The 26,495-nt window shown below is 49.9% G+C and overlaps 5 protein-coding genes across 5 annotated transcripts; 2 read left to right on the forward strand and 3 right to left on the reverse strand.

Annotated features, from left to right (window-relative positions):
• Positions 1-534: 534 nt before the first annotated feature.
• On the forward strand, positions 535-2,430 carry H6S33_003706 (uncharacterized protein; the record flags this gene model as incomplete). The annotated part of the gene is made up of 8 exons (XM_044835077.1): positions 535-624; positions 750-1,050; positions 1,217-1,525; positions 1,583-1,628; positions 1,678-1,789; positions 1,847-2,024; positions 2,078-2,196; positions 2,257-2,430. The coding sequence occupies 8 exons, from the start codon at positions 535-537 to the stop codon at positions 2,428-2,430; spliced, it is 1,329 nt and encodes a 442-aa protein (XP_044692067.1).
• A 1,935-nt stretch (positions 2,431-4,365) lies between these two features.
• Positions 4,366-5,002, reverse strand: H6S33_003707 (uncharacterized protein; the record flags this gene model as incomplete). The annotated part of the gene is made up of 6 exons (XM_044835078.1): positions 4,366-4,371; positions 4,420-4,546; positions 4,601-4,624; positions 4,688-4,776; positions 4,831-4,849; positions 4,935-5,002. 6 exons carry the CDS (start codon positions 5,000-5,002, stop codon positions 4,366-4,368), a joined length of 333 nt encoding a protein of 110 aa, XP_044692068.1.
• Positions 5,003-6,714: 1,712 nt separating this feature from the next.
• Positions 6,715-7,219, reverse strand: H6S33_003708 (uncharacterized protein; the record flags this gene model as incomplete). The annotated part of the gene is made up of 2 exons (XM_044835079.1): positions 6,715-6,977; positions 7,048-7,219. 2 exons carry the CDS (start codon positions 7,217-7,219, stop codon positions 6,715-6,717), a joined length of 435 nt encoding a protein of 144 aa, XP_044692069.1.
• Positions 7,220-17,043: 9,824 nt separating this feature from the next.
• H6S33_003709 (uncharacterized protein) lies at positions 17,044-17,532 on the reverse strand (the record flags this gene model as incomplete). The annotated part of the gene is made up of 1 exon (XM_044835080.1): positions 17,044-17,532. One exon carries the CDS (start codon positions 17,530-17,532, stop codon positions 17,044-17,046), a length of 489 nt encoding a protein of 162 aa, XP_044692070.1.
• Positions 17,533-22,700: 5,168 nt separating this feature from the next.
• Positions 22,701-24,967, forward strand: H6S33_003710 (uncharacterized protein; the record flags this gene model as incomplete). The annotated part of the gene is made up of 4 exons (XM_044835081.1): positions 22,701-23,033; positions 23,088-23,205; positions 23,266-24,302; positions 24,368-24,967. The coding sequence occupies 4 exons, from the start codon at positions 22,701-22,703 to the stop codon at positions 24,965-24,967; spliced, it is 2,088 nt and encodes a 695-aa protein (XP_044692071.1).
• Positions 24,968-26,495: the final 1,528 nt, after the last annotated feature.

Here is a 26,495-nt window from a genome sequence, read left to right on the forward strand (position 1 = left end):
TTCCATCTGCTTATCTTTGGTTTCGGCATTTGGTGTGTAGAGGGAGTACCTACTTTTAGTCTCAAAGGCTATATCTCCACCATTCAGGTGCGTTTTCAAAAGCCACGGTAGCCGTCACGCAAACCTTGATTGACCTTCGTGACAGCTTCTAGGGATACGAGGCTAACCTTATTTGTGCGTCGAAATTAATTGATCCTACAATTGACTGGCTGGAATGCCGACCCTTACAACGCTAAGGTCTCCCCTAACCCTCTTTGATGAACCTCGGGCCTACAAATCGTGACGTGCTCAGCGAGACTAAAGATTCTGTTACGTTGGCCCGACTATGAAAATATTGGCCCGACTTCAAAATGTTGGCCCGGTTTTAACCGTAGTTCCCTATAACGATGTCGTGTGATTTATATCATAGAATTATTCCTCAGCTAACTAGCTTCATTCTTTGACCTTATAAGCCTGAGGTGCGCCCGGAGAGTCGCCTTCTCACTATAATAAATTCTCTACTCAAATCTTCAAATCTTCAAATCGACCCCAATCATGCCAGCTCCAACACAAGCCCCAGTGAAAGAATTCAAGTCTCTCCTTGAAGATACCTTCCCTGATGACACCTCTCTTCCTCCGTTCATGGTCAGCACAACTCGTGGATTTCTTCCCAGACAGGTAGTTTCCATCTCTATTTCTTTTGATATTCATCTCTATTTCTGTTGACCTTGTCCTCAAGGACATATCCGTACTCACGTCTCATTTGATAGGAACCCCTTATTGAACTTCCATCGGAATTCGCAGCCCTTGAGGATATCCTTCAACAGCTTCCTATAAAGAAGAAGGACGGAACCCCGGGCCTTCTCGCACAGGGCCGTCTGGGCGATGTTGTTAACCAGTCGTTTCCGAATCTTATCGACGCTGTCGAGAAGTATAAAGATAATCAGGTAGTACTGAATGCTTTGTACAGAGACTATTCATTCCTGGCGAGTGCATACTTGCTTGAGCCATGCCATCACAAGTATCTCAAGGACGGAGATTATGGGCTCGCACGGGATGTACTTCCGAAATGTATCAGTTTACCTATTGTCAAAGTTGCGGATTTGTGAGTGCACCAGTGTGTCCATACTTGGTAACGAATATTACTAATTTGTAATCTATTACAGAACTGGTACTCATTCTTCGATCATAATTCGATTATTTATAGCTTGATATTAGATCTAATATTGTTTTATAGGTTTTCAACCTTTCATGGAGTATGCTGGATCCTATGCGCTCTTCAACTACCGTCTCCTAAACCCAGATGAGGGCCTGAACTATGATAACATTGCAATCATACGCGCCTTTGAGCATGGCCTTGATCGTACATCCTCCGAAGCCGGATTTATTCTTGTCCACGTCGACATGGTACAGCATAGCGGTGGGCTCATCGATGGTGCTGTAAAGGCTATCCGGGCTTGCCAGGGAGAAGGCAATCACGAAGCCTTCAGAGATGGACTCAAGCAAGTGTTAGCTACACTACGTAAGATTAATGCCACGATGGAAAGTAGGTGAAGTGCCCCGATGCAAGTTCTCAATTGTGAGCTTTTCTAACCGTATCCAGAAATGTGGGGAAAATCGAAGCCAGGCGACTACAATAGCTTCCGCACGTAAGGTCTACATTAGAAGTCTTTGGTGGTTGACGCTAATGAAGAAAAGATTTATATTCGGGATCGCGTCTCAATCTATGTTTCCAAAGGGCGTCATTTACGAAAGCGTTTCTGACAAACCCCTCAGCTTCCGCGGCGAGTCTGGGGCCAATGACAGCATGGTGAGTATTTAGCACCCACCAACAACGACCATCCTAGAAACTGACTTGTAAATATAGGTTCCGCTATGCGATAACCTCCTCGAAATCAGTATGCCCGACACACCATTGACGGAAATTCTCAAAGACTTCCGCAAGTACCGTCCCGGAAACCATCGCGATTTTCTCGAGTGGGTCAAAGAGTCTGCGGCTGCAGTCGGTATCCAGGATTTCTCTTTACGCGATCCTCAATCTGCGGGTACGTATTTTTTTTATGGTTTCGGTCAAACACTTTTTGGCTAATAATACTAGCTTTGTACCTTCTTTGTATCGATCAAGTGCGCGACTTTAGGTGGCGTCATTGGTGCTTCACCCGCGAGTATATTCTCAAGAAGACCAATCACCCGACTGCAACGGGAGGCAGTCCTATTGTTAGGGCAAGTTACCCTATCGCTCCATACTGTAATCCTACAATACTAACAGTAAGCTAGTGGCTCCCTAATCAATTGAAAGCAGTCTTAGCTCTTGAGGTCAAGGTGATCGAGAAGCTAGCGGAGATGAACCACGTTACAAAGGAGGTTGAGCATGTGCGCGAGATTGTTGAAAGACAGACCCTGAGTCTCGAGAAGGAGGAGAGAAAGTATTGTGAGGAGCGCAAACAGTGATTTATCGTGACCATGAGTGTATCTACCGTTTGTTGCGCTTTCCTTTGTGTGCCATTAATTTCATACATGATCTTACAATCTTAATTCACAGCACATCGTACGATTACTAGAGATGAAGATAATTTTCTTCGTTAGATATGAGAAGTATAATGTATTTCATGTGTTCAAATCTAGAGCCAAGTTTGGGGTAATAAAGAAAGAGAGTACGTATCCTCTAGCCGCGCATGAGTTGTTCTTTCTTCTCCGTGGCCAGGTGCGGATCTTGATACATTTAAGCGCGATAAACGCGCTGCGACTCTACATGTAGCTCTGGTAGAGACCACACGCTACTCCGAATTCAAAACTGAAGCGCCAGCCCACAACCAATTTCCATGCTAGTGGCTACCACACAGGGATAAACCAGATTGATCAAGCCCAATAACAAATTACATGTACCAGCACAACTCGCAATTGAAGCAGTACTGTCGTACGACATACGTCACTATCAGTTACGTATACTACAACTGTAGACTTATGGCAAGGAATACATGGCGTGACAACATGTCCTTAATCATGTCGTATCAAGCTAGAAAGTACTCTAGTAGTCCTGTCAATATACTATCATCTTTCCCTTCCTCCAATATCTCGGTCTTGTTATAGCTGTTGGTTAGGGTTTCGCTGTGACAATTTTGCAAACATCTAAATACTGAATTCAATCTAACTCTGGATCTCACTCGCAACGGTAGCGTACGTAGAACCCCCTACACGCTCCCCCAGTATTGACACAACTATGTAATTCCGGTTGCTCAAATTGGACTATCTATGTACTCGTAATTGATAGAGTTACTCACAATAAAATTACTCACAAAAGAAAAAAACGCTTGCAGGATCCGGAATGTTCGCACACAACTGGTCTATAAAGCCATCGACTGCTCCGCCCTTAATTCATAGGATCGAGCCGTCAATACCTACTTCACATTATATATCAGCTCAGATAGAACAACGGAAATACTCTCTTTCGCACATATGGCGCATCCAGCGCATGATAATCACGACGCAAGAGAGTAATTCAGTAAGTATGACCCATCACTCCATACCAGAAAACCCGAATAGCTAGCTGTTCCACCTATTATAAGCTAATAGCACATCCCTACGAGTCGAGTCACACTGACCTTCTGATTAGAAAGCCTCATTTATTCGCCGTGACTCACCCAGGCATAAATAATATAATCACATCTACTAAGTACATTATAATGTAGTTACAAAACACCACCAGCACCACCTGAAACACACTCCCGCCTGAAGGATCGACCGCAAGGCAAGGCAGGCACGCAAGATGCATTAGTCTTCTCCCACGCGAGCCGGAGACATTATCAAAACAGCGTTGCCAAGACATGAACCCTAACCCACAACCACGGGGTGCTACTATTAATAGCTATATCATGCAGCATAAGACATGTACTACTCGATGCGATTATTACGGTAGTCTAGACTAGCCAGAGGCATGTTATGTACATTTATATAAATTCTGGTCGACTGCTAAGCCCCACCGCTTCTATGCTCAGAGGAAGAGGGCTGGGTGGTTGTGTGGTTGGATAGGGCGCTTCAGGGACTAGGACTCGGCGGGCCGTCGAGGGGGATCGGTGCTGGGATGGGGGACGTACGCTATGTTATTCCCGAGACCCGCGATGTAAAGCGAAGGAACAGGAGGTGGAAAGGTGCAGAGGTGTAGAGGTACTGCAGAGCAAGAGCGAAACTCAATTTATGCGAAGCGGCGCATATTATCTAGGGGCACTTCTGCTCTCTAGCTCTCAGCCGCACCTATCAGTACTACATGTAGCTAGCTGGTGTTGAGAGAGATATAATTAATATGGATCGACTCAAGCAGGTAGCACTCTGGCCATATGCAATTCATATGAATCACCGCACTTCACAGCTACAAAATGCACCCGAGATCTACAACTAATACAATCAATACAGATCTCTGCCTAACGATTGGGGGATAATTACACCACCAACCACCCAGATCACCAAGATCTCAAGCCAGAGGCCGTCGGCCTTAGATATGGCCCGGCCGGTGCACTGCTGTCGGTCATGAGCCATAGCACCCACACCGCGCTGCACGTGACTGTAAATTCTCCGAGATCGTTAGGCAAAAGCTCTAAAAATAGCCCGCACCCCGGCCAAATACCGAACGTCAAACGATGTCCCCCATCTCATCCCATGGTTAGCCAGTCTGTCAACCAACGTCAACTCCATGGATCCAGGGTCACAATACCCACCATAAAACCTCTCACTATGGTAGATAAATACATCCGCAGGGCATGCGCCTTCTTTTCTCTCTACTAAAGAGTGAGATTGGGCAAGCTAGTCGACATCGATCTATTGTGGTTCTGAATTGACGGATGTCCTAGGACTGACGTTGATTAATTCCGGTAACCTGGTCAGGTTGATCAGATAACCCGGAACGTCCTGCGTGTGTAGAAGCACAGTGGGCTGGCTCTTCTTTCCTCATCGTACCGTACCGGAATCCAAGAATCCAACTGCTAGCTGCTTCTGCTGCTCCGACACACTGTGATCGAGTGTGGCTCATGTCAAGTAACTCGCCTAGCCATGTGTATTTATCTTATTCAGTAAATAGTTGTTTATTGCCTGGCTTAGTAGCTAGCCAATGATCTAGTTGCATGTGCTAGTTAGCTTGCAGATATTATAACCATACCAATCCTAGCTCTATAGCTATAGCTAGATCTCAACATAAGAATCGGCACGGTGTACCTACAACCGGTTCGCCATTCCCCCACTAGCCACCACATCCGGGCACTGCAGGATGGATGATGGGGAAAAAAGGAGCCGTTATAAATTTACAGCCCAAGAACACCGGTTCAATGCCCCCCGCCCCTCCCCACACAAATCCTCCGAAACATCCCGTCCATGCCCTCCAACTATTCCTTACTCGGATCTACCACAGCGGAACATTCAAGCCACAAAAAAAGTTCTTGGCGGAGGGTAGCAGAGGGGAGGGAGGGGCATAAGCTTTCGATATGCCTTAGATCTGTCGTACGTTTCAGTATTGTACTACGTACCCTAACCCTCGTAATGGTTATTATAGAGCCTCATCATGTGTCCCCGAAACTCCTGGTCTGTGCTGCGTTTTGGTATACGTATAGCTCGGATTGGAGTTGATTGGACTGGAGTTGCCAGTGTTCAACATGCCATTGGCACATGTCTTGTCCGGGGGCCGAAGCAGTTGCATAAACCCTCCTGAGCACGAGGACAGTCAACGACATAGCTAGCCAGGCAGGTGGTCGTGATGACTGTTTACTCAAAAAAGAGCTAGCTAGCTAGCAGTCAGTCATAGTCGGGCATGTATGTAAATTAAGCAAAGGGGACGATTATGAAAGAGAGGGAGGAGAATATGTTGGACCGTCGGAGCGCGAGCGCCAGCATAGCCCGCGCCGAAAAAAGAAGCATAACTTATGCGTAAGACGTCTTGCTCTCTTTTTAAGGTTTAGGGTTGTGAGGTGACTAGTAGCCTCAGGGTTACACAAGGAGAAGATCAAGCAGAGGAATGAGGAATGTCATCATGATGTCAAGGAGGTACTTTTGAGAAAGAAGAGTGATTTCAATATCATGAATTTAATTGAATATTAGCGGCCTAAACCGGCGCCCTTTAAATAGTAGTACAGCCTCCTCTCCCATCCCCCCCCCCCGTCCTAGATCTGCCAACATACTCGTACCCTCCCTGCTGCAATGCAATAAAACAAAATAAAAAGCAAACGAAACACCGCTGTGAAGAAAAAAACAAAAACCAGACTCCCGGGATCCCGCTTGCAATGTAGATAAAAAAAGACAATAAAAAAACAGAACAAAAATGATGGAAAAAGTGTAGTAAAAGTACATAAATGTCATATCTCGTACCATTAGTAGCTAGTACAAGGGCTCAAGACAACTCGGGAGCCCCGGGTTCTTTTCTTTGCTCTCTCATTTTCCACGTTGATCAATAGCCGACTCCACAGGTTAATCCTCAGCATACGGCGCCGTACACGAAGCTATCCCGGGGTCGAAAGATGGTGGTAGAAAGATGAGACAGTGAAAAAAAAGAATAGGAATCCGAGAACCCAATTGCTGGCCGGTGCCATTGGCCAGCACTACAACGGAATAGTATCCGTACGTTGTAGTGCTGCCCCCCGTCGTTCATAAAGCTCAAGTGTCGTCGTAAAAAAAAAGAATAATAATAAAAAATAATAAATAGAATAGCGCCTTCCCCCCCCCCCCCCCTTTTGTTGTTTTCCGTTTCCCCGTTTTTTATGTGTAGTTTCTCCAGTAAAATGAGATATTCCCTTCCGTCAACAGAAGCCCCCTCCTAGTCCTCCCCTCATCTTCCTGCTTCCTCCCCACGCGCGCCGCCTCTTGCCGCTGCTGCAGTGCTTCAATCGCTGGCTCCGCAGGAGCCTCTCTGCTCTGCTGCTGCTGCTGCTGCTGCTGTTGCTGGGAATTGGCCCGTTCACCGGCGGAAGATGTGGGCATCGCCGGAGCTGTAGGGAAACCCGACCTCGGGTCTTGAACCGCTACTCCGTGATGATGAGGAGGAAGCTCCACTGCAAGAACTCCGATTTGAGTGCTGGCTGCTATACGAACCGCCGTATGAAGCAAATCCCATGTTGGAGTGAGCGGGACAGGTGTGTCCCACGAGGACCACCCTGTCTTGTACCATGTGTCCGCGGCGTCCATAGGCTCCACATTGGTCGACACCGTGGGTGAAGTAGACGCACTTGCAGACGGCGTAACGCTCAACAACTCGCATGCACATCTTGAAGTGTTGTAGGGGTTTTGTTGTGGGAAAAAGTTGCTAGTTGCCTGATCTGGCGGATTGAGGTGAGTGTTGTGGTTGTTGTGGTGTGAAATTGATAGATATCAGGAATTCAGTCGAAGATATAGAAAACGCTGGGGATTGAGTGTGATGATATAATATGAAGTGGTGAACCTGAATTGATATATTAGGAGAGTACTGTTGAGATTGTTGTAACTCTAGGGCTGTAGGTAAGTAGATCCGAATGTATGAACTGAATGTATGAACTGAATGATCGAACTGAATGAATGATCCGGAAGGAGGGGGAATCTGATAGTTATATAAATGCACCGTTGAAGAGTAAAGCTAGACATACTTGCGTAACAGGGAGGATCAAGTAATTGCTTGGTGCACTGACTGTTTCGACTCCCGCAGCTAGCACACAGCCTACCTAAGAAGAATATCACCACCAGTGGGTGACTCCAAGACATAGTCATCGGTAAGTTCCCAGGGAGTGATGGAGGGAGTGCGGTGATGGCGGGGTTTCCAGGTAAGTGGTAGTGGTAGTGGGGTCAGACTAGAGGGGGAGATGCAGTATAGAGAGCAGGAGTAAGATAGTGCAGTAAGTGAGAGTGAGAGACCGTTGGGCTGCTGTTGATAGCTCCTGTGTTACCGTTAGGCTGGGGTGGACCCTTAATGTTCCCGTCCCATAGAAACGGCAGGGTCCAGACTTGATCTGACTACCGTCGCTCACAACCTCCAACCTGCGTACATGTCCCTAATACTATCCTGCCTGTGATAACCACCACCCCCGCCGATATGCCTGATATCCAATAGTTACTCCTAATACTGGACACAAATGTCAATAGCATCATCACGACAATGGAAATGCCCAAAATGCGAATAGCAAAAACAAAACTCCACAACGTCATGAAATTAGAAAAACGATCATCAGTGCGTTCATTAATAGAATAGCGCACTGGATTTCGTCTTCGCCCTAAGGTGTCAAAATCAAGAAATATCGGAAGACAGAGAAAGGTCAGGTATGCTGCATGCATATCTGGAATGCATGAGGTCTTGCTCACTCACAAGCTACTTGCTAGAGAGAGACGTGAGGCTGCGGATGTTCAGCTGGTTGCAGTGTTACAACAACCTCAGCCCAAGAAATAAACCGTGAACCAGGAAATTCATGTGGATGCAGGTACTATCCAGGGGTACATCGAAAGGGTGCGATGGGCGGGGAGGGGGGGGAGAGCTAGAGGTGGGTGGGTAAAGGGAAAAAAAAAAAAAAAAACTCGGTTAAGCCTACTACAGCCATGTGTCTATGTCGATAATAGACATACAATGTCTCGTAGGGTCAGGGTGATTATCCTCAGCTCAAGATGTAGATGGTATTGGTTTGGATGTAGATACATGTAGCTTAGGTGAAAACTAGAGGTCCCGGGTTAGGGGTGTAATTTTTAGGTGAGGCGAATCGCGGTCACTACAAGGCTGCCTTCTTGTTCCCGGGAGATACCTTTTTTAACCAGCCAATCAACCCCCATAGCCACAGATCTGATCTCGCGAGCGAGCCATCGTGAGGCTGAAGCCATCCCAGCTAACTGGGGTCCACTAATATTATTTTATCACCGTAATGGGGTCTTTTGCGGTCCCCTGCGCAGTAGTCCTATTGGACAAAAGGCACCTAATAAGGCCACGGTTATCGTCCGCAGCATGAATTATTGCCGGTAAATCACCTTTTGTGGGCTGGTTGCTAGCTAAAAGATACCGAAAATAACAAAGATGGGTGAAAATAAACCTAGGCCTTTTGTCGAGAAACACGATTGTCTGTAATGGCATATGTTTCTCCCCAGTACTCCGTCGCAGTGGTTCCGAATTCCGGGGTGGTGGTGGCAGAGGGCAGATCATCTTGTCCCGACCGTTAACTCTTCCCTCTTTCAAGCCCCCCTCCCACTCCTCCAACCCTCCCATCCATCACCCACTAAACATTTCTTCTATCGCAAAGTAATCAAATCCCCGCTGAGGAAACATGTCAGATGAGGTAGAGGGCGTCTGTTACAGGCCCGCTTGTTAATAGATGACCTTCGGGGCGCGCTACGTTACCGGTGGTTCGCTCACCACTACTAGAGCATCACCAGCGTATGTAAGAGCATGAAGAACCGCAGTAAAAAAGAAATCAAACCAGATTATTCGCAATATGCATCTACGGCAAATGCACTTACATAGCTTTTTTCCATATGCCGTCCATCGCGCGTCTATTCATGCCCCACTACTGGCCCCGATACTTTCTCTTCTCTCTTTCCTTGGACATCAATCGTGGCTTAATTTCTCCTGCCATGAATTCTTAGATTCCTGGGGCTTACACAGACATGAGTAGTGCTCACTCCAACTTGCCCCAAAAAACCAAGACTAAGAGAAAAGGAAGCTAAACTACATGATGCTAACCGAGGGCGCGAAGTATCGATATGTCTTGTTTTTGTTTCTTTCCCTTGAAGATGGAATTCAATTGAGTCAATCGTCCGCGGCGTATTGTTCAGCTAGGTACTGAGCTTGCTGAAGCTATTCGCGACAATGAGAATTAAAATAAGGAGAAAGATATTTCTAAGCTAAGTATAATCACACATGTACACTAACGGTCAGATTGAAGAATTCAACCCCAGCTCTTTGCCCAACTCGTATACTCGAGTACTCTCGTAATTCAGGGTGCAAGAAAGTCTAGGACACGATATCTCGAGTGCAGTTGACCCTCAACACACATCTCGCGGACCTGCATCACGGTAGGGCTGCAGATAGTGCACTGGACAACACGGCTATCGCAAATGCAGGTACACGACGTCAATCCCTCACCACCTCCGACGATCACTATTTACAAAAATATTTCAAACAGTGAATCTCAAACATGCTCATATAATTGTTGAGGAATGTTCGTCTCCGATGAGCCACTGCCTAACCAGTGATCTTTTTCATGCAATCAACGTATGTATCTACCGTGACTAGTTATTATTGTTATTTTTGTTGTTGCTGCCTGTCGACGTTCGGCGATGGCAGGATTGTAAGGCAAGAAGGAGGAGATGAAGAGCTTTTGGTCGAGCTTTGAGTCAGGAGAAATATGTTTATTTCCATCAATGGTGTTTGAATGGTTTCAAGGCCAATTGCAGAGTAATTCAGAATACGTATACATGAACTAGGCACACAATACACATTCATGCATGATCGAACGTTAATACGATCCTATGATCAATTACAAACCTACACATAAAATTACGACTTCGTATCTCCCCTTTCGCCCGGTCAATTATGTATTCCTTTTTTTCTAATGAGTCGTCTGCATTGATATGTCACGGCCTTGATCAACCCAGAAGTCATTTGAGTCACGACAGCTACACCTATGCACATTCCCTGCCAACAATATGGGCCAAGCTGATCGGCATCTCTCAATAATTTAACCAAAAGCTATCAAATATGCATACATAACGTACCACACTGGTGCCTAGTATGCACCACGAGATGATAGATCTGCTACATCGTGTTTCATCTTCTGTAACCCCCGCGAAGTCAGGGGAAACCCCTCGTGGCCGCCGCGTTCCCTTGGCCACGCTAGGTTCCATGCCAATATATTGCCGTGATCGATCATCACCTAACCCTGACACGATGCTCGCCTGTCATGATCCAGACCATCGTTCCTTTCGCTAACGTGAAAGTGTGGAAATGTGGAGATTTGAATGCCGACAAGCGACCGAGCGACTAAGGGGGGATGATGGTTGATGGTGACGGTGTTGGGTAAGCCTCAGCTTTGCGCGTAAAGATCCAGTTTTTTTTTTTTTTTTTTTTTTTTTTTATTCTCCTTATGCGCCGAACCGACCACTGGCTGATTCATGATCATGGTATTTCAATTGTTATTATCTCTACATCTTCATAATCACACATCGTGATCATGATATCACGACAGGGCGATGTACAAAGCCAATATACCGGGATGGAAACCATAATAAAGCTGCTGCTTCTCTTCAATCTCACTACACTTTGATGATAAAGTCGTATCAATGTATGTGCTTCTCGTATGCTCATCCGTGGGCAGTGTCTGCCTTGTGCCCGGTTTACCCCTTGTGGTTGACCAGTTAAAGAGATTCCGATACATACATCACCTCTCCCCAAGTGCTCATTGCGTTCATTCCGGGAACCTCATCCAGGAAGGAGGACCGCAGCTACATACTAGTGCTCTCAACTGCGAACTCTAGGGCCTTCAATATTGGTCAGACTCAGACTGTCAGCATGCAGTCCAGTCCACATAATCTCCAATATGCCACAAGCAGAGCAGCAGCATGCGCCACAAAACACGTGATGCCCCTGCAACAGTACCGGAAAAACCTGTGGTTGGCTGCAGCGATAGTTGTTCCGTTGCTATGGTCAGCACTAAGCTCACTTCAACATTACTACTGGCCCTAAATCGTTCCCAACAGTCATCTTCAACCGCAGTGAGCCCGGATTAATGGTTTTTCCGCGATTCTTGCTTAGATACTCCAATGCTTAGACGCAAAGCTGAAATTTGGCGAGATGCTAAAAAACCTGTTTTTCTTTCTTGGTGAGAAAACTCACAACAGTGAACCACGGAGACAAACCGAGTGGGCTTCTCAAGCGCCGCTGCAGTGATGATGGGATGGCTTCAGCTCGCAAGGGCTAGCTCGCCGGTAAACTCAATTCCTGTAAGCAAAAGCAGTGCTGCAGGACCGACGATATGGCCCCCAATCCAATACCTTGGAAGCCGTAGCATAAGAAAAGGAACCCATCTGATGACTATAATCGCACATGTCTTTCCTCCCCCGATTCCCGAGGCTTGGATTCGACAAGTCTAAAGTGGCGAGGATCTACTACTAAGATCTTGCTTTCCTCCCTGGCGGGAAGATCTGTGACTGACTGCGCCTGTGCGTAGGAAAAGCCGCACTTAGTAGTTGACACAAGTGCAGGAATTCAACGATATGACGGTGACAGCTTCTCGGCCCTGACGGATCGGGGCAAGATCTCTCTACTGTTGAGGGTTAGATTCCCGTCCTTAGCTAGCTAGTCGGATTCCTCACTCTGCATGATACGATATGGCCGAAATACACTCAACAATCTTCTGCACTGTACTACAGTACTATACATGAAACGACCCTGTTTATTTCTCCTCTCCTGCGGCTGAATCGTGATGTATGATATGAGTATATCTCGATTATTACAATCCCGTAAGCCCTATTCCCCGCATTCTCTAGGTATTATACGGGCCGGGAGGGAGAATCCGATTATACTAGGCGTTTTTTTTTCTATACTTTGTCGGTATCAAGTGGATAGATAATAACTATACTATACCGTGACCTGCAGTTCCGGTATGCTATTCTATGACTACAATAGACAAGAATCTGCCTATTGATAATACAGGTTGATTTGCGTAAGTAACGACTGATCCTCTGCATCGCTGGGGGTCGGTAATACAAGCGCAGCATAGAGATTGAGAATTTCCATTGGTTCGTCAGTTTAATTGGATCTTCTGCTGAAAAGGTTCCTTATCTACTGACGTGACTGTGATCATAAGACGAGAGCGATCAAGTTCCCTGTGACATTGATACCTTGGCCCTGGGCTCGCTAGCATATATAGTTTGATCGACAGGGTGCTTACTAGGTTATTCAGTCAGTATCGATCGCCGAAACGAAACGAAATCTGGCGACCCAAGTTTTTGTAAGTGATGTACCTATTTACTCGGGAATAGAAGAGGGTGGGGTGGGGGAAGAAGAGGGGGCGGAGGGATAATTCACAATGGGGCTTGATCGGACCCAGCTGAGCGGAAATTCACCTAGGGTATGTACCAGAGATATGTTTCCCGGGAACAAAAATGTTTACTTGACCTTGTATGTTCATGTAGTACAATTCTATTTTTGTGACTAGGTTTTATTTACATCTCCTATGCTATGCTATGACACTCTCTAATATGCTGCGCTCCATAGAAGGCCTAAAATGTGCTCCTGGGCGGGGAGCCGGGCCCCTCCGAGTTATGCCGCCCGTATCTCTCTCGAGCTCTCTATTCTCACTCATTATCAATTAATTACTTTCACAACTGCCCATGGGATCTATTAATATGTGCCCCTAGCTGGCACATCTATATCCCGTGATCAAAAGGGAACAAATCCTAATCAATGCCATCACATAAATAATTAATATTCCATCAAGTGCAGGTTTCAGTTATGTCTATACTTACCAATGCCCCCCGGGGGTCCCATCCGGCCATGGCCATCACATTCCTAAAGGCTTGACGGGATATTTCGAATACGTCGTATTGAAAAGTACAAAGAAAGAAACATTGGGATACTCATGCTCCGCGAGCAGGGCAACGTTCCAAACACCTTTGTGCGAACTAGGGGTGGTGGTGGTGGTGGTGGGCCCGAAAGCTTGTCATTCGTCAAATCCCCCGAGGTTGTGATTTTTGAGGAATTCGCCACTTAATGTGTTGTGGTACAATGGGTTCGATTAAATTTGTACACACACGTCAATGATCTTCCTCTAGCAGCAACAGCAAGCAGCAAGCAGCTTAATTAATGGTAGCCTTAAGGCAACCGCTGCAGGTACCGTCCGCACCGGCAGATACGTACATACGCTCTAGCTAGCTCTACATATATTTACGCATGGAAAGTGCGGGGGATATCAACCGTGGCTTCGGGCATAATGCCAAAATCGCAAAAGAGGGGGGGGGGGGGGTATTTCATTTTTTTAATATTATGTTTTTCCCAAGCAAAGCAGGTTTCATTTTATTTTGATTTCAGTCTCTTGATATTTTATGTGCGCATAAGTACTATTGCGCACGCAGTGATCTCATGTACTTTTTTGTATGAGCGCTCAGACATCTAAAATGAAAAACCGTTAGGTTACTAAGTAAATTCCCCTACCAATGATCCGAGGGCCCGCGAAACAAATAAAAATCACCCGTGCGTGGTTTAGGGTTCTGGTTAATATCGATCTCTAGTGAATCTATTTTTGCAACCAGTCCTGGGTTTCGGCCGGTCGCTAAGCAGCTAGGGGGGGGGATCAGGAAAGGAGCCGCACGCAATGCTTGGCATTTGTGCCATGTTTAAGGACCGCTTGAATTGACGAGCTGTGGTGATGAGGCTCCGACCCAATTACGAGAGGTCTGGGCGATGCATGTTTCACACGTGGAATGGAGGCTCCAGACAAATCCCACGTGAGGTGAGGTTCTGGGTGGGGAGAAACATGGAATATCACTCGTTAGGCCTGGGCTGTGCGAAGGATGACTTGGTGAGAATCCCTACGTCAGGCACATATCTTATGTAACTATTATGAGGTTTGGGGGAATATATGCCCTGATTGAGAGCTATTTAGGGATACCGTGAGCCACACTCACTACTCGTAAAATTCCTCCCGAGGAAGACTGCTATTTTATTTCTGGTTGCTCCGTATGGCCAACTAGTACTTGAAACATAAATTTGTCTATGTTCCCGAAGCGGGCTAATGCAACGTCAACTATCAATAGTCCATTAGTCTCTACTTCAGTAGGAATGAGATGGAATGTAGAGTTGACTGATTTTCTCTGCAGATGTTGTGCCTTGCAAGTAGTACATATGTCCGCTTCTTCCCCATGCGGGCCACAAGCCGGAGTAACAATGCCAAGATGGGTTAGGGATCAGGGCCGGTAGGACACTTGGCGCCGCTTGTTAAGCGGACGTTTTTTTTCGCTCCTGTTATTTGCCTTGTGGGGGAGGGGGGATCGATCGAGGGGGAAGTGGGGGTAAAAGTTACCTGGTATGCAAATCCCCAGGGGACAGGGAGCGAAGCCGCGGTTCCTATTGTACTGCCACGTTTACCTTATTGCAACTTCATGCTAAGTACCCCGGTGTCACTGAGTGAGTCACGGAAACTGACTCGGAGGGAGCTAGAGTACAATGTCTTTTTCCTGATGTGTTTTTCCTGTGTATTTTTTCTAAATGTTTCTAAAAGGTTAGGGATAATTATTTTTGGGTCATTGGAATGTTTTTCCCCAGAGATTTCGTTCATGCGCAGGGGTCTACCTGCAGCAGGAGTTTTGCAGATCCATCTGCCTTGTTACTAGTAGTCACGCTCCCGTAGATATTCTGCAACAAGGCTATTAGGTTTCTCTCGGCGTTTTGATCAACATATTTACGTGAGTCACGAAAAAGTTCGGAAAGACAACATCACTTTTGTTCCCAGATTCTTTCCACAGATTTCCGGGGAAACCGAGGCATTAACGATTATGGGTCATGAGCTCCCATTAGAAATAATTATCTAGATGTTTCTTCAATGTGCCGAATTTTCACCAGCAGCCTCGGCCTTTGAAGAAAAGACGCCTTGCGGGACGTTAAGTTGTCACGTTTCTATGTTCTGTATTTTTGGGTTCCTCCGGCCGGTGAACAACTGGAATGTTCAACGAGAACTCATGATGCCACGGTTGCCGAACGCATGAAACACAAGACCAATGTTTCTTGGTAGTAGAAAGGACAGCCTAGAACTTGTTTTTTTGACTCTTAGTTGCATTGGGTCCTGAAGGGAGTGGTCACTATCATTGACCTAGAGGAGGGTAGTTCCTTGGTCCCGGCCGTGATTTCTCTCGGTCATTGTTCAGAGGTTGCTTTGTGACCGTGACCTTATGCAATTGTTCAGGACTTGGAATTGTCCACTCTGGTGCCTTGGGAAAGAGGAAGGCGGTGGTGGGTGTCGATCTTGTGTATTCCAAGATGATACCGAGTGAGGAGCTGTGAGTCGGGTTAGGCGCGCGTACGCAATGCCGCGTGTATATACACGTCTGCGTGTAAGGTAGCCATGATAAGATACAGTACCGGAAAGGGGTAGAAATTCACTACCGTATTCTAGCCAATACGCTAGTGATGCTGTAAGAATACGGTATTGATACGGTATCGATATGGTATTCTACTTACGATGCTGGTTTAAACCAGTATTCTTGACTCAATACCGTAGCCCCACGGTAGCAATTTTACCCCATTTCCGAGACTGTAGGATCTTATCGGTGTGGAAATGATTTGAGTAAATGATTGTGATGCATGTTTCTCACAAATATGGAGCCTGGATCCGGATCATTTGTTCTCATCTCCAACAGCTCAATGGTTTAAGAGATGCCCATCCTCGCGCAAGTTTATCAGCATTAAAATGGAATTGGAGTTGCAATAATATCCCCTCATAGTGCTCAGTAACCTCCTATGATCATATAAAAAGGACCCTAACGATCCACTATTAACACCTCTCCAGGATGCTAATACACTCCATAACAGTACTAACTGAGTGGAATATACAAGGTAATACACTTAGCACTCGCCATTCATCACTCGATCTTATCTACGCCGAGCCTATCGAAACTTGGCAACATGTTATCCGCCATCACCCTACGAGCGGCCAATTTTATCCTTGGCACAGCCTTCGTCTTGAATTTTTTTCAAAAGGGAACTTCGAAGCTATGGTTGCGGCGTTGTTTGGTGGGTTAGGACTTTTTTTTTTTTTTTTGTGTAGTTTTTTCTTCTGAGTTTTCTAATGATCATTGATTCATTTTATCATTGGGCTGTTTTCGCAAGTATTTAGTAATAAAAGATTTATGACATTCAAATGTAATACAATAAAGTAAGGTACAGAGTAAGATATCATCCCCAGTACTTGCAAAAGACCATTACCATCATTGTCAATTGGCAATCCCAACTCTAGAAATCCCCCCCAATTACGAATGATCTAAAACCCCAATCCTACCGCAATCCTATCGATCACAATCAGCTACAATTCACGCAAAGACATCGCATTGATCACGAACCTACCTCCAAACCGCAATACCACCGTCAGCTCATGACAACACCCCCCAATCCTGCGCATACAGACTCCCAATCCTCGTACACGGCCTATCCACCAAATTGATCCTATTCCCAAACGGATCACTAAACACTATGGCCCTTCCAAACTTCTCCTGCCGTGGCTCATCGCCCTCAAAGTCGATGCCCATGCCCTTCATCTTCCCATACGCCTCATCAAAGTTGTCCACCTCCAGGAACATAAACACGCCGTCGCCCGCCTGGTTCCCCACGGCCTTGCGCTCGCTCCTGGTGCTCGCCTTCTTGATGAGCAGGCCCATCTGCGGCGCCAGCTGGCACAGCTTGGGCGGCGTGACGACGATGAAGCGCTTCGAGGGGTCGTCGTCGTGCTCGCTGTCCTCCTGGACCGTGAAGTTGAGCAGGCCGGCGTAGAAGGAGAGGGCGGGCGCGTAGTCGGGGCAGAGCAGCGTCACGAGCGAGACGTGCTGCGTGGGCGTGAAGGTGCTGGTTTTGGTCATCCCCATGGTGTTGGATGGTAGAGCTATACTATAGAGAGGTGGTTGCTATGGCGGTGGTGATATTACTATCGTGATGCTCGAAATTCGAAGTGCTAGTGAGTTTTGCGAAACGGCGACACCTGTATCTATCTAGAAGAAAGACCAGTACCGGCCGCGGCACAGCTCGCTCTTTTTAACACAACTCTCCATCCCGCCAGAAACTGGTTTTGTTTCGCGTTGATCATGAAGCTGTGACGTAAATCTGTTGATGATCCCACAATCGCGGCCAGGATCGATCCCTGTCAAGTAACAATATATTCATCCATGGTGATGGGGCAAACAAGAAGTATTGCTACTTGGAAAAAAAAAAGCAAGGGATAAAAACAAGAAAAGAGGAATTAAACGTTGACGTTGTGGAATGGGTTGTGACAGCGGGTGGCTGTTGCGTGGTGGGTATGTTGGTCTTATTGTCTTGAGACCGCGTGCTATTAATAGTAACATTTGCTAGTAAAACCGAGTGATCGTAAGAGCTACTAACCCTAACCCACACCAACATTCATGGACGGATACTCGCTGGTCGTGAGTGTCCATGGGCCATGAGAAGTACATAAATCACGAGGAGAGTGTTATATCAAAAACCTCTCAACTGACTGATCAGCTGAATCAATTGCGACCAGTGAGCTTCTGGGTCGACAATAATAGAAACTCTACACTTGAAAGATATATCGGAGCACTCGTTTTCGACAGCAAGTACTTGGAAACCTCTACCTCCTCCAAGAGCTCCCGATAAACACCTTATAAATCATCTCGAGTAACAGCCAAAGACGTCAATTAGTGGAGTAGACACGACATAGTTAACACTAGACCCATCCCACCCCACCACCAAGAGCCCCCGCCAAAAAAAAAAAAAAAAAATGAATAACGCCTCGATGGGGATTCGAACCCCAGTCTCCCCCCTCACAACAGTGTCACCTACGGGCTGACTTTTGGGAGGTATGCTAACCGACTACACTACCGTGGCTTGTCGATAGCCCCCGGGAAGTGTATGATAGCCCCAGCGCGGGGCGGGATGCGGGAAGATCTAATCTCACGGCAGGAAGGGTGGATCTAATCTCTATGCCGGGAGGGGTCTCTGTTCTGTTGCTGCGCTGGGTTCCCTGAGCTGCTGCTGCTGCTCTTGGAGAGCGGCAGTGTGAGGACGTGCTTTATACCTGACCACACACAACACCACACAACACCTCCTATACTCCCGTACTCACGCACGCCGCTCACTCCCACACCGCTCCCACTCCCACGAGAACAAAAAAAAAAAAAAAAAAAAAAGCCTCGAAAACAACCCGTCAACGCATCCTCGGCCCAGGTTATAGACGGGATCTGTCTGTCGAGAATTAAGCCGCCGCCACGCCGCAGATCCCGCACAGCACTTCGAACCGCTTCTTCTTCTCCTAGAGCTATATGCTCGGTTTCGAGGATGGGCGGTGTCTGGCGCGCCGCCCTCAAGCCAGCCATCGTGGTGGGCGCTGTATGGCTCTGCCGCTGTGGGATTTGGGGGGGGGGCTGCATCATGGGGTGTCACTCGGTTTGGGTGCGGTGCGGTTTGGGGTGTTTGTTGATGGGTGGTGGGGCGTGGCTGGTGGATGATGAGAGAGGAGGTAGGGGTGGGCTTGGGGTGTGCGGATATGAGATATGGAGTGAGATTGGGAGGGGATTGGGAGGAGGTGCCGGTGGTGGTGTAGTATGAGCTTTACCAATTGATACTCTTGTTACGCGGGTTTGATATGGTGTTCTAGATAGATAGACACATCCAGACCCTACCATCTTTTACAGAGTAAATTACTCTCCGCGTTACCCAGTACCTACTACCTCGTCCCGTTTGATTTGAGACCTCATGCAAACCTTCTATGTATATAAACGCAAGACGGTCCAACCGACAATATCACAAGTGTTTTTCAACTGCAAATCTCGCAAGTATTTCTTAACTTACCGGGCCGGGCCGCCGATAGTCCAGCGGCTACTTTGCTGTGCGAATCTCGCCGTCTGTAGTATCCAAACAGGGCATAGCCAGGATAAATCATGATCACCAGTGCGGTCCGCATGCTAACCGCGAGACACACATACACGAGCGCTCAGCAGACATTCCATTCCACGACAGTTGGAGCTAGCAGGAGGAAGGGGGGGGGGGGGCTGGGGCCGCCAGATAGTTAGTAAGTGTGAGGAGGAGGGAAAGACATAAACGCCAGGGGCCGCTAGCTAGCTATATTTCCGATCCCTACCCAGGCGGTTATATCGATATCAATCAACAGTCCTGTGCTACGATATTATTAGTAGTGCGGTCGATCCGGCGTCCGCAACACATCACGAGACCATGGCCAGCGAAACCCGGCCGATACGATGCCTGCATGAGCTGAGACCGGGGACAGTACATAGCTAAAACCCAGATCCACAGTGGAGGGGCCGCCGGGGTGGGACAATATGGGATGGGGTAAAGAAAGTACTTTAGATCACCTCGAACACGATGGCCGATCCCACCATCGAACGAACGGCCGTGATGGGACCGGATATCAATCTACTTCTCACCTGGAGCTCGATGACCGATCTATGCAACGCCGGGTATAGTTATCGCATCCGCCCTCACTCACCACACCCCCAAACGCCGTTCCGCGTCCCAGCAGTACGCGCACACCTCCCACCTGCACCCCGACCAAGCACGCACGCAGCGCCGGCGGGCCAATTCCCAAACCCATGCACCAATCACCGCTTCCCCCCCTTCCACTTCGCACCTCACCTGCAGCAAAGAGCGCTCCAGAAACCCCCCCAACCCCTCGTGGTGGTAGGTAGCAGCAACGTGTCGATCTCCCGCGGGGCCTCCAGCCGGGGCCGCCGGGATTCGCTCGGCTAGCGGGCTTGGCACTCGCCGAGTGGGTGAAGGGGGGGATGGGTGGATGGATGGATGGATGGATGGGGAAAGGGTAGGGCACGTCATGTGTCGCCGCGGTAATAGTTACCGTGCCTGGTTGGGTGGATGGGTGGGGTGGATGGATGGGTTGGGATTGGGATGGGTTGGGTTGGGTTGGGTTGGCGCATGAGTGGAAGGATGGAAAGAAGGGGAGGGAAGGGAAGGGTGGAAGAAGGAACCCGCCGGGGCGCGCGCGGCGGTGGCGCCGTGGAGTGGGTGGGTGAGTGGGTGGGTGGTGGGTGAGTGGGCTGGGTTGTGAGTGAGTGTTCTAATAATGGGCGTGGGTGGGTGGGTGGGTGGGCGAGGTGAGGTGAGGTGGGTAAGTGAGTGAGGGAGAGGGAGGGAGGGAGAGTAAGAGAGTGGGCGCGCCCGTTTCATGATGTGCGGTTGGAGGGCTCCAGGGGGGGGTGTTTGTTTGTTCCCGAGGGTTGGGATTTTTTTTGGGGGGGGGGGGGGGGTGGAGAAGAAGAAGGCTGGGTGTTTGGGTGGATGGAGAGACAGGGAAAGAAAGTGAGAGACAGAGACAGACGGGGTGGAGAGGGACAGACAGCAATGGCCGGGTGTTGGTTGGAGTGTTGGTTGCTGCTGGTGGTGGGCGTCGTTTAGAGTGATGGGGTTGGCTGTGGACGCCGCATCTGAGCTGGGGGGGGGGGGTGGGTGAAGCGGGGGGGTGGAGGAGGGAGAGGGTGGAGTAGGTGGATAGGGATGTATGTACCCCAGGCACAGCAGGCACATACAGAAAGTGCGCATACAGGAGGGAGGGAGTAAGAGAGTGAGAGCGAGACGCTGGAGGAGCTGGAGGAGCTGGAGGAGGAGCACAGAGTAGATAGAGTGCTCGACCTACCTACATACACTAGTGGCAAAGCACTGTCTGTACCTACATGTACATACACAGAGAGAATACAGCAACAGATAGATACATGCATGACGATGACGACGACGAGGACTGGGAGGATGAGGTGTATGTAGGAAGAGCAGCTGTAGCAGTAGCAGTAGCTGTAGCAGTAGTTGTAGTCGTGATTGTAGCAGGAGGAGGAGGAGCACCTTTGTCGCCTTGAGGCAATAACCGCGATAGATCCCTCTCGAGTGCTCTCTCTTTTCTTATTGCAACAACTGCTTGCTCTCGACATGTTCCTATTCCCTCTCTATATTTATTTATTCCATACCCGCGCATGTTTTCTTTTACCGTCCGTCCCACAATGATAATGGCCCACCCTCATAGCCATCACCATCACCACCCTCCACACACACTCCCCCCCCGGGGGGTCTACGCGCCTTACCCAGTCGGTCTACGGCTTCGCCGCACATGCATCCTCTCTATGGTCAGCTTGGCTTAGCTGCTCCGCCCTTTGCAAAGGCACGCCCACCCAACCCACGCCCGGCCGCTCTTTTTCCGCCCCCCCCCCCGCTCGCTTTGGGTGTGTCTTCGCCCATTCTACGTGTGCGTCCTCTGCCACCCCCCCCCCCTCCCTTTCCCTTCTATTTCACTATCTCTCCCTCTTCCCTCTTCTTCCCTCTCCTCCCCTTCCTCTCTTTCTTTCCTCTCTTCTTCATCTGTCCTTCTACCCCCCTTCTTCCTCTCTGCATCTCGACATCCTCTCTTCTTCTTCACGTTAATAGTATTCTCGCTCTCTCTCTCTCCTTCGCCTCGTTGCTTGTCTACGGTATATTATAATCTCCCCCCCCCCCTCTTCCCCATAGCCACCCCCAGCCAGATCTATCTCGATCTTCTCCCCCACTCCCCCATTCTGCTCTGTCGCCTTGGTGTCGGTGACCGTTCTGCCCGTCTCTCTCCTAGCGTGTCGTTGCGGTTGTTCTCTGTCCCTCTCCACCACAACCACAACCACACCCACACCCCGTCCCCCCCCCCCCGGTCTTATTGCACACCCGGCAATTGCTGGCTGCTGCTGCTGTCTACTACTGCACAACCACAACTACTACATACCCTTCCACACACACACGTTATCACGCCCACAACACGCATCACGTCCATTGCCCGATCTCGTGCACAGTGCTCACTCCGTGTCGTAAAGTAACAGGCTCTCTCTCTCTATCCCCCCCCCCCGCCACGTCTCGACGCATAGCACCACACCTACTTACACGTTCACAACAAAGTCCCCCCCCCCGTTTCTCCACATAGAATACTGTAGGCTAGGTGCTATATAACACGCACTCTGATCATTGCCCTTCTCGATCCTATTGCAATATACATAACATATAAATACACACATCCACCATCATGGCCGCCAGCCCGTCCACTCCCCCCCCGCTGCTAAACTCCATCGCCGTCAGCAGCGCCCCGACCCCGTCCTCGATCCCCGCAAAGCGCCCCCTCGAGACCGCCTCCACCTCGTCCACGACAACGACAACGTCCTCAAACTCGTCGACGACCTCGGCGTCCTCGAGCACCTCGTCCGTGGCCGCCAACACCACCACCGCCACCACCGCCACGACCGCTTCGACGACTGCCGCGGCCGCGGCCGCCGCCGGCGCGGTCACGCCGCAGACAAAGAAGGTCCTCGAGCGGAACCAGGCGTGTCTGTCGTGTCGCTCGAGGAAGCGCAAGTGTGATGTGAGTCGCGCGTCTGTTCTCGGTGGCGTGCAATGCTAATGTCAATGATTTTAGGGCGGGAAACCCACGTGCAGTGCCTGTGACAGGCTCGAGAGACGGTGCGTGTACTCGACGGGGGGGCTGTCCACCGTGACAAAGATCCACTCGTCCTCGTCGTCCTTCCATGCTAGCAGTAAGTGTTCTTTGATTCTCAGTGTGCAGGGAGAGAGAGGGGGGGGTCTAACGGGAATAGAAACAAACAATTCAACCCCGAGCTCAAACGCGAACCGATGGCCCGTACCACCCGCCGTCAACACGAACGTCGAGGAGGCGCACCCGCTGGTCATCCACGGGCCGTCCCCTCGCACCGCGCAGCCGCCCTCAACGCCGCCGCTGCTGTCCGCGCCGACCTCGTCGCAGAACACCTTCACGGCCATCAACCACGGCTCGTCCTCTCCCCCGGCGACACGTCCCAGCCCGAGTCCGAGCGCGCAGCCAGCACCAACAAACGGGAACCAGCGGCAGTCACACGAGCCCCCCGCGAAGCGTCCGCGCTCCACCGAGGCCCCGCTGTCGTCGGCCAATCTGTTCACGGCGCACTTCCTGCAGGCGTCGCCCTTTGCCGGCAGCGACAACGAGCTGGTATGGCCCGAGCCCGCCATCGTCGAGAGCGACACCCCGGACGCGGACTTTCCCTCGCCGGCGGCCCTCGCCGAGCTCATCGAGACCTTCTTTGAGCAGATCCACCCGTTCATGCCGTGTCTGTACCGCACCGCCATCATGGCCGACATCGCCGCCGGAGGCCCCCTCTCGCGGCCCAACCCGCTCTCGTACGTGCTGGCCTCGCTCGCCGCGCACATCAACCCGTCGTCGGCCGTGTCGGCGCTGTCCGCGCCGTGGGCCGCCGCCGCAAAGCGTGGCTTCGACAACGCCGTCACGCGCGGCAACTTTACGCTCCTGAATGTGCAGGCGGCTGTCTACATCTGCCTGTACTGCCTCGTCACCGCCGAGATGGCCGAGCTGTGGGTCCACCTGGCGAAGGCCTACCGCATGTGCACGCCGCTCGGGCTGCACGAAATTGACTCGCCGCGGCGCAGCGGGCGCGCGGGCGTGGGTCCGCTGGCGAGGAGCGAGCAGGAGCTGGAGGAGAGGCGCAGGGCCGTGTGGGCTGTGTTCATGCTGGACAGGCTTGTTTCGTGGGCGCCTGGGTGGCCGACGGTCGTCGACGAGAGGGTGTTTTGCGTCAACTTTCCGGTGGACGAGGCTGTTTTCCAGAGCGGCGAGATTGAGGTATGTTTTTTTTCCGTGAGTGACGAGTAGTGGTAATGATATACTGACTGGAATCTTTGTTGTAGCAAATGTCGCACATCGTGATTGAACCGTTTGCCCACCAGCTCTCGGATCTCATCACGCCGACGCCGGCCTCTGCGCCTCCGAGAAGCCCATACCACTACATCCGCAAGCTGTGCATCCTCATGGGCCACATCATCGCGCACACACACTCCCCACACCCGCCCACACGCACGCAATTCGACGCGCTCGAAACAACCCTCGCGCGCTTCCGCCTGTCGCTGCCGCGGCAGTACCGCTCCATCGCCAACCTGCCCAGCAGCGAGCTCACGCACGTCGCGCAGCTCAACCTGCTGCTGCACGTGTGCACAATCCTGCTGCACGAGCCGGGCTCCGAGGCCGCGCAGGCGGCCGTCGGCAATATCATGGCGGGGCTGAAGATGCTGGTCAATTGCGCGACGGAGGAGGGCGGGGCGCTGGCGAACCCGTTTTTGTGCGGTGTGCTGTTTGTGGCGGGGCGGATGCTGGCCGTGGGGTGCCGGGAGGGGCGCGGGGGACGGGCGGAGGTGGATCTGGTGTTGGAGGTGTTGGAGAGGGGGCGGGAGTGGTGGCCGGGGTTGGCGGGGAAGTATAGGGATGTGGTGGGGTCGGAGGTGGGCAGGTAGGTGTTTTTTTTGGGGGTGGGTTTTGTTTGTAGGTGGCGGCTTTTTTTGTGGTCGTTCTTTTCTGTAGTTTTTTTTTCTTTTTTTTTAAACTCTTAGTTTTTTTCTTTTTGACGTACGTCGCTTTCGACTTTTTCTTTTGGTTGTTATATTGTTTTTGAGTTTCCTGTGTACGTGAGTGAGTGAGTGAGTGTCTGTAGTCTTCTCTTTTTTATGTCTGTTCCACAATATCGTGTTTTCCTATAGTGGTATTGAACGGGTCGGTCGGCTTTTTGTCATTGTTCTTGTTCTTTTATGCAGTCCGGTTCCTTTTATCGTGTACTCGTTTCTATTTCGTGAGTGCTAGTGAAGGGGGAAGGGGGGGGGGGGGGTTATGAATGACGAAGACGCAGATGAAGATGAAGTTGACGGGGATGGGGATGAGGAAGGGTCTAGGTAGGGGTATGATGAAAGGTGAAGACAATTGGGGGGTGGGAGGTGCTTTTCACAGGCATGTATTATTAGCTCGCTGTAGTTGCGTCGTGTTGGTTGTTCTTTTTGTTATTCGTTATTCGTGAGTTGGTGAGTCGTGGTTTGTGGTTTGAGTGGTGTGGTTGATATATGAAATAAATGGATTTGGGCCCTGACTTTTTTTTTTTCGAGGTGCCTGTGTGTGTGTTGGTGATATGTGGAGGTGGAGGTGGAAGGGGGGGAGGGGAGGGGAGGGGAGAGGAGAGGGGTGAGTGATGGGCTGTGATGGGCTATGCCGGTATTGCGTGCCTGTTCTCGATCTGGATGGTACCGTTTTTTTGTTCGTTGCTTGCTTGCGATGAAACCGCGCGCGGGTCTGGCTGGTGGTCTGGAAGAGTTACAGTGTATGGGGTGGAGCATACGTACAGGCGATATCGCGATGCATTACAACTATAACTACATGTAGCTAGCTAGAGAAACATCATGCCGATGTATGGGCGGTCGATCCGTTACGGAAAACCAAAGATCAGGGGGTAGCTAGCTATATGTATAGAGAGAGGGGGGAGAGAGGAGAGAGGAGAGGGGAGAGAGGAGAGAGGAGAGAGGAGAGGAGAGAGGAGAGAGGAGAGAGGAGGAGAGCTAGAGGGGAGAGGAGAGAGGCGCGGGGGGGGGGGGGGGTGGTGAGTGATGGACTGTGACGGATCGGATCCATGGACTATGACGGGCTAGTATGAATATGGGTTATTATTGCATTAGGCGGCTGTTTTGGACAGTTACGGACGGTGGGCTGGACGGGGTGGTGGCGGTGGCGGTGGGGATTAATAGAGAATGAGGGTGGGTGGGTGGGTGTATAGGTGATGCAGTATATATATTACTATTAAGGCGTTCGTTTGCAACGGGGCGATTTTTCACTGAATGCCTATGTAGGTACATGTAGCTATAAGAGAAATGCAGATAGTGGCGGTGTATGGCCAGCGGTGCGGTACGGAAACCAAGGGGAATCAAGAGATGGGGCGCCGGGATACATAAAGAGAGAGCGCGCCGAGTGATTCTGCATGATTCTATGGTATTGCGTCCGCGG

Source organism: Morchella sextelata, assembly GCF_020137385.1.
Source record: "Morchella sextelata strain SCLS chromosome Unknown scls_15, whole genome shotgun sequence".
NCBI lineage: Eukaryota > Fungi > Ascomycota > Pezizomycetes > Pezizales > Morchellaceae > Morchella > Morchella sextelata.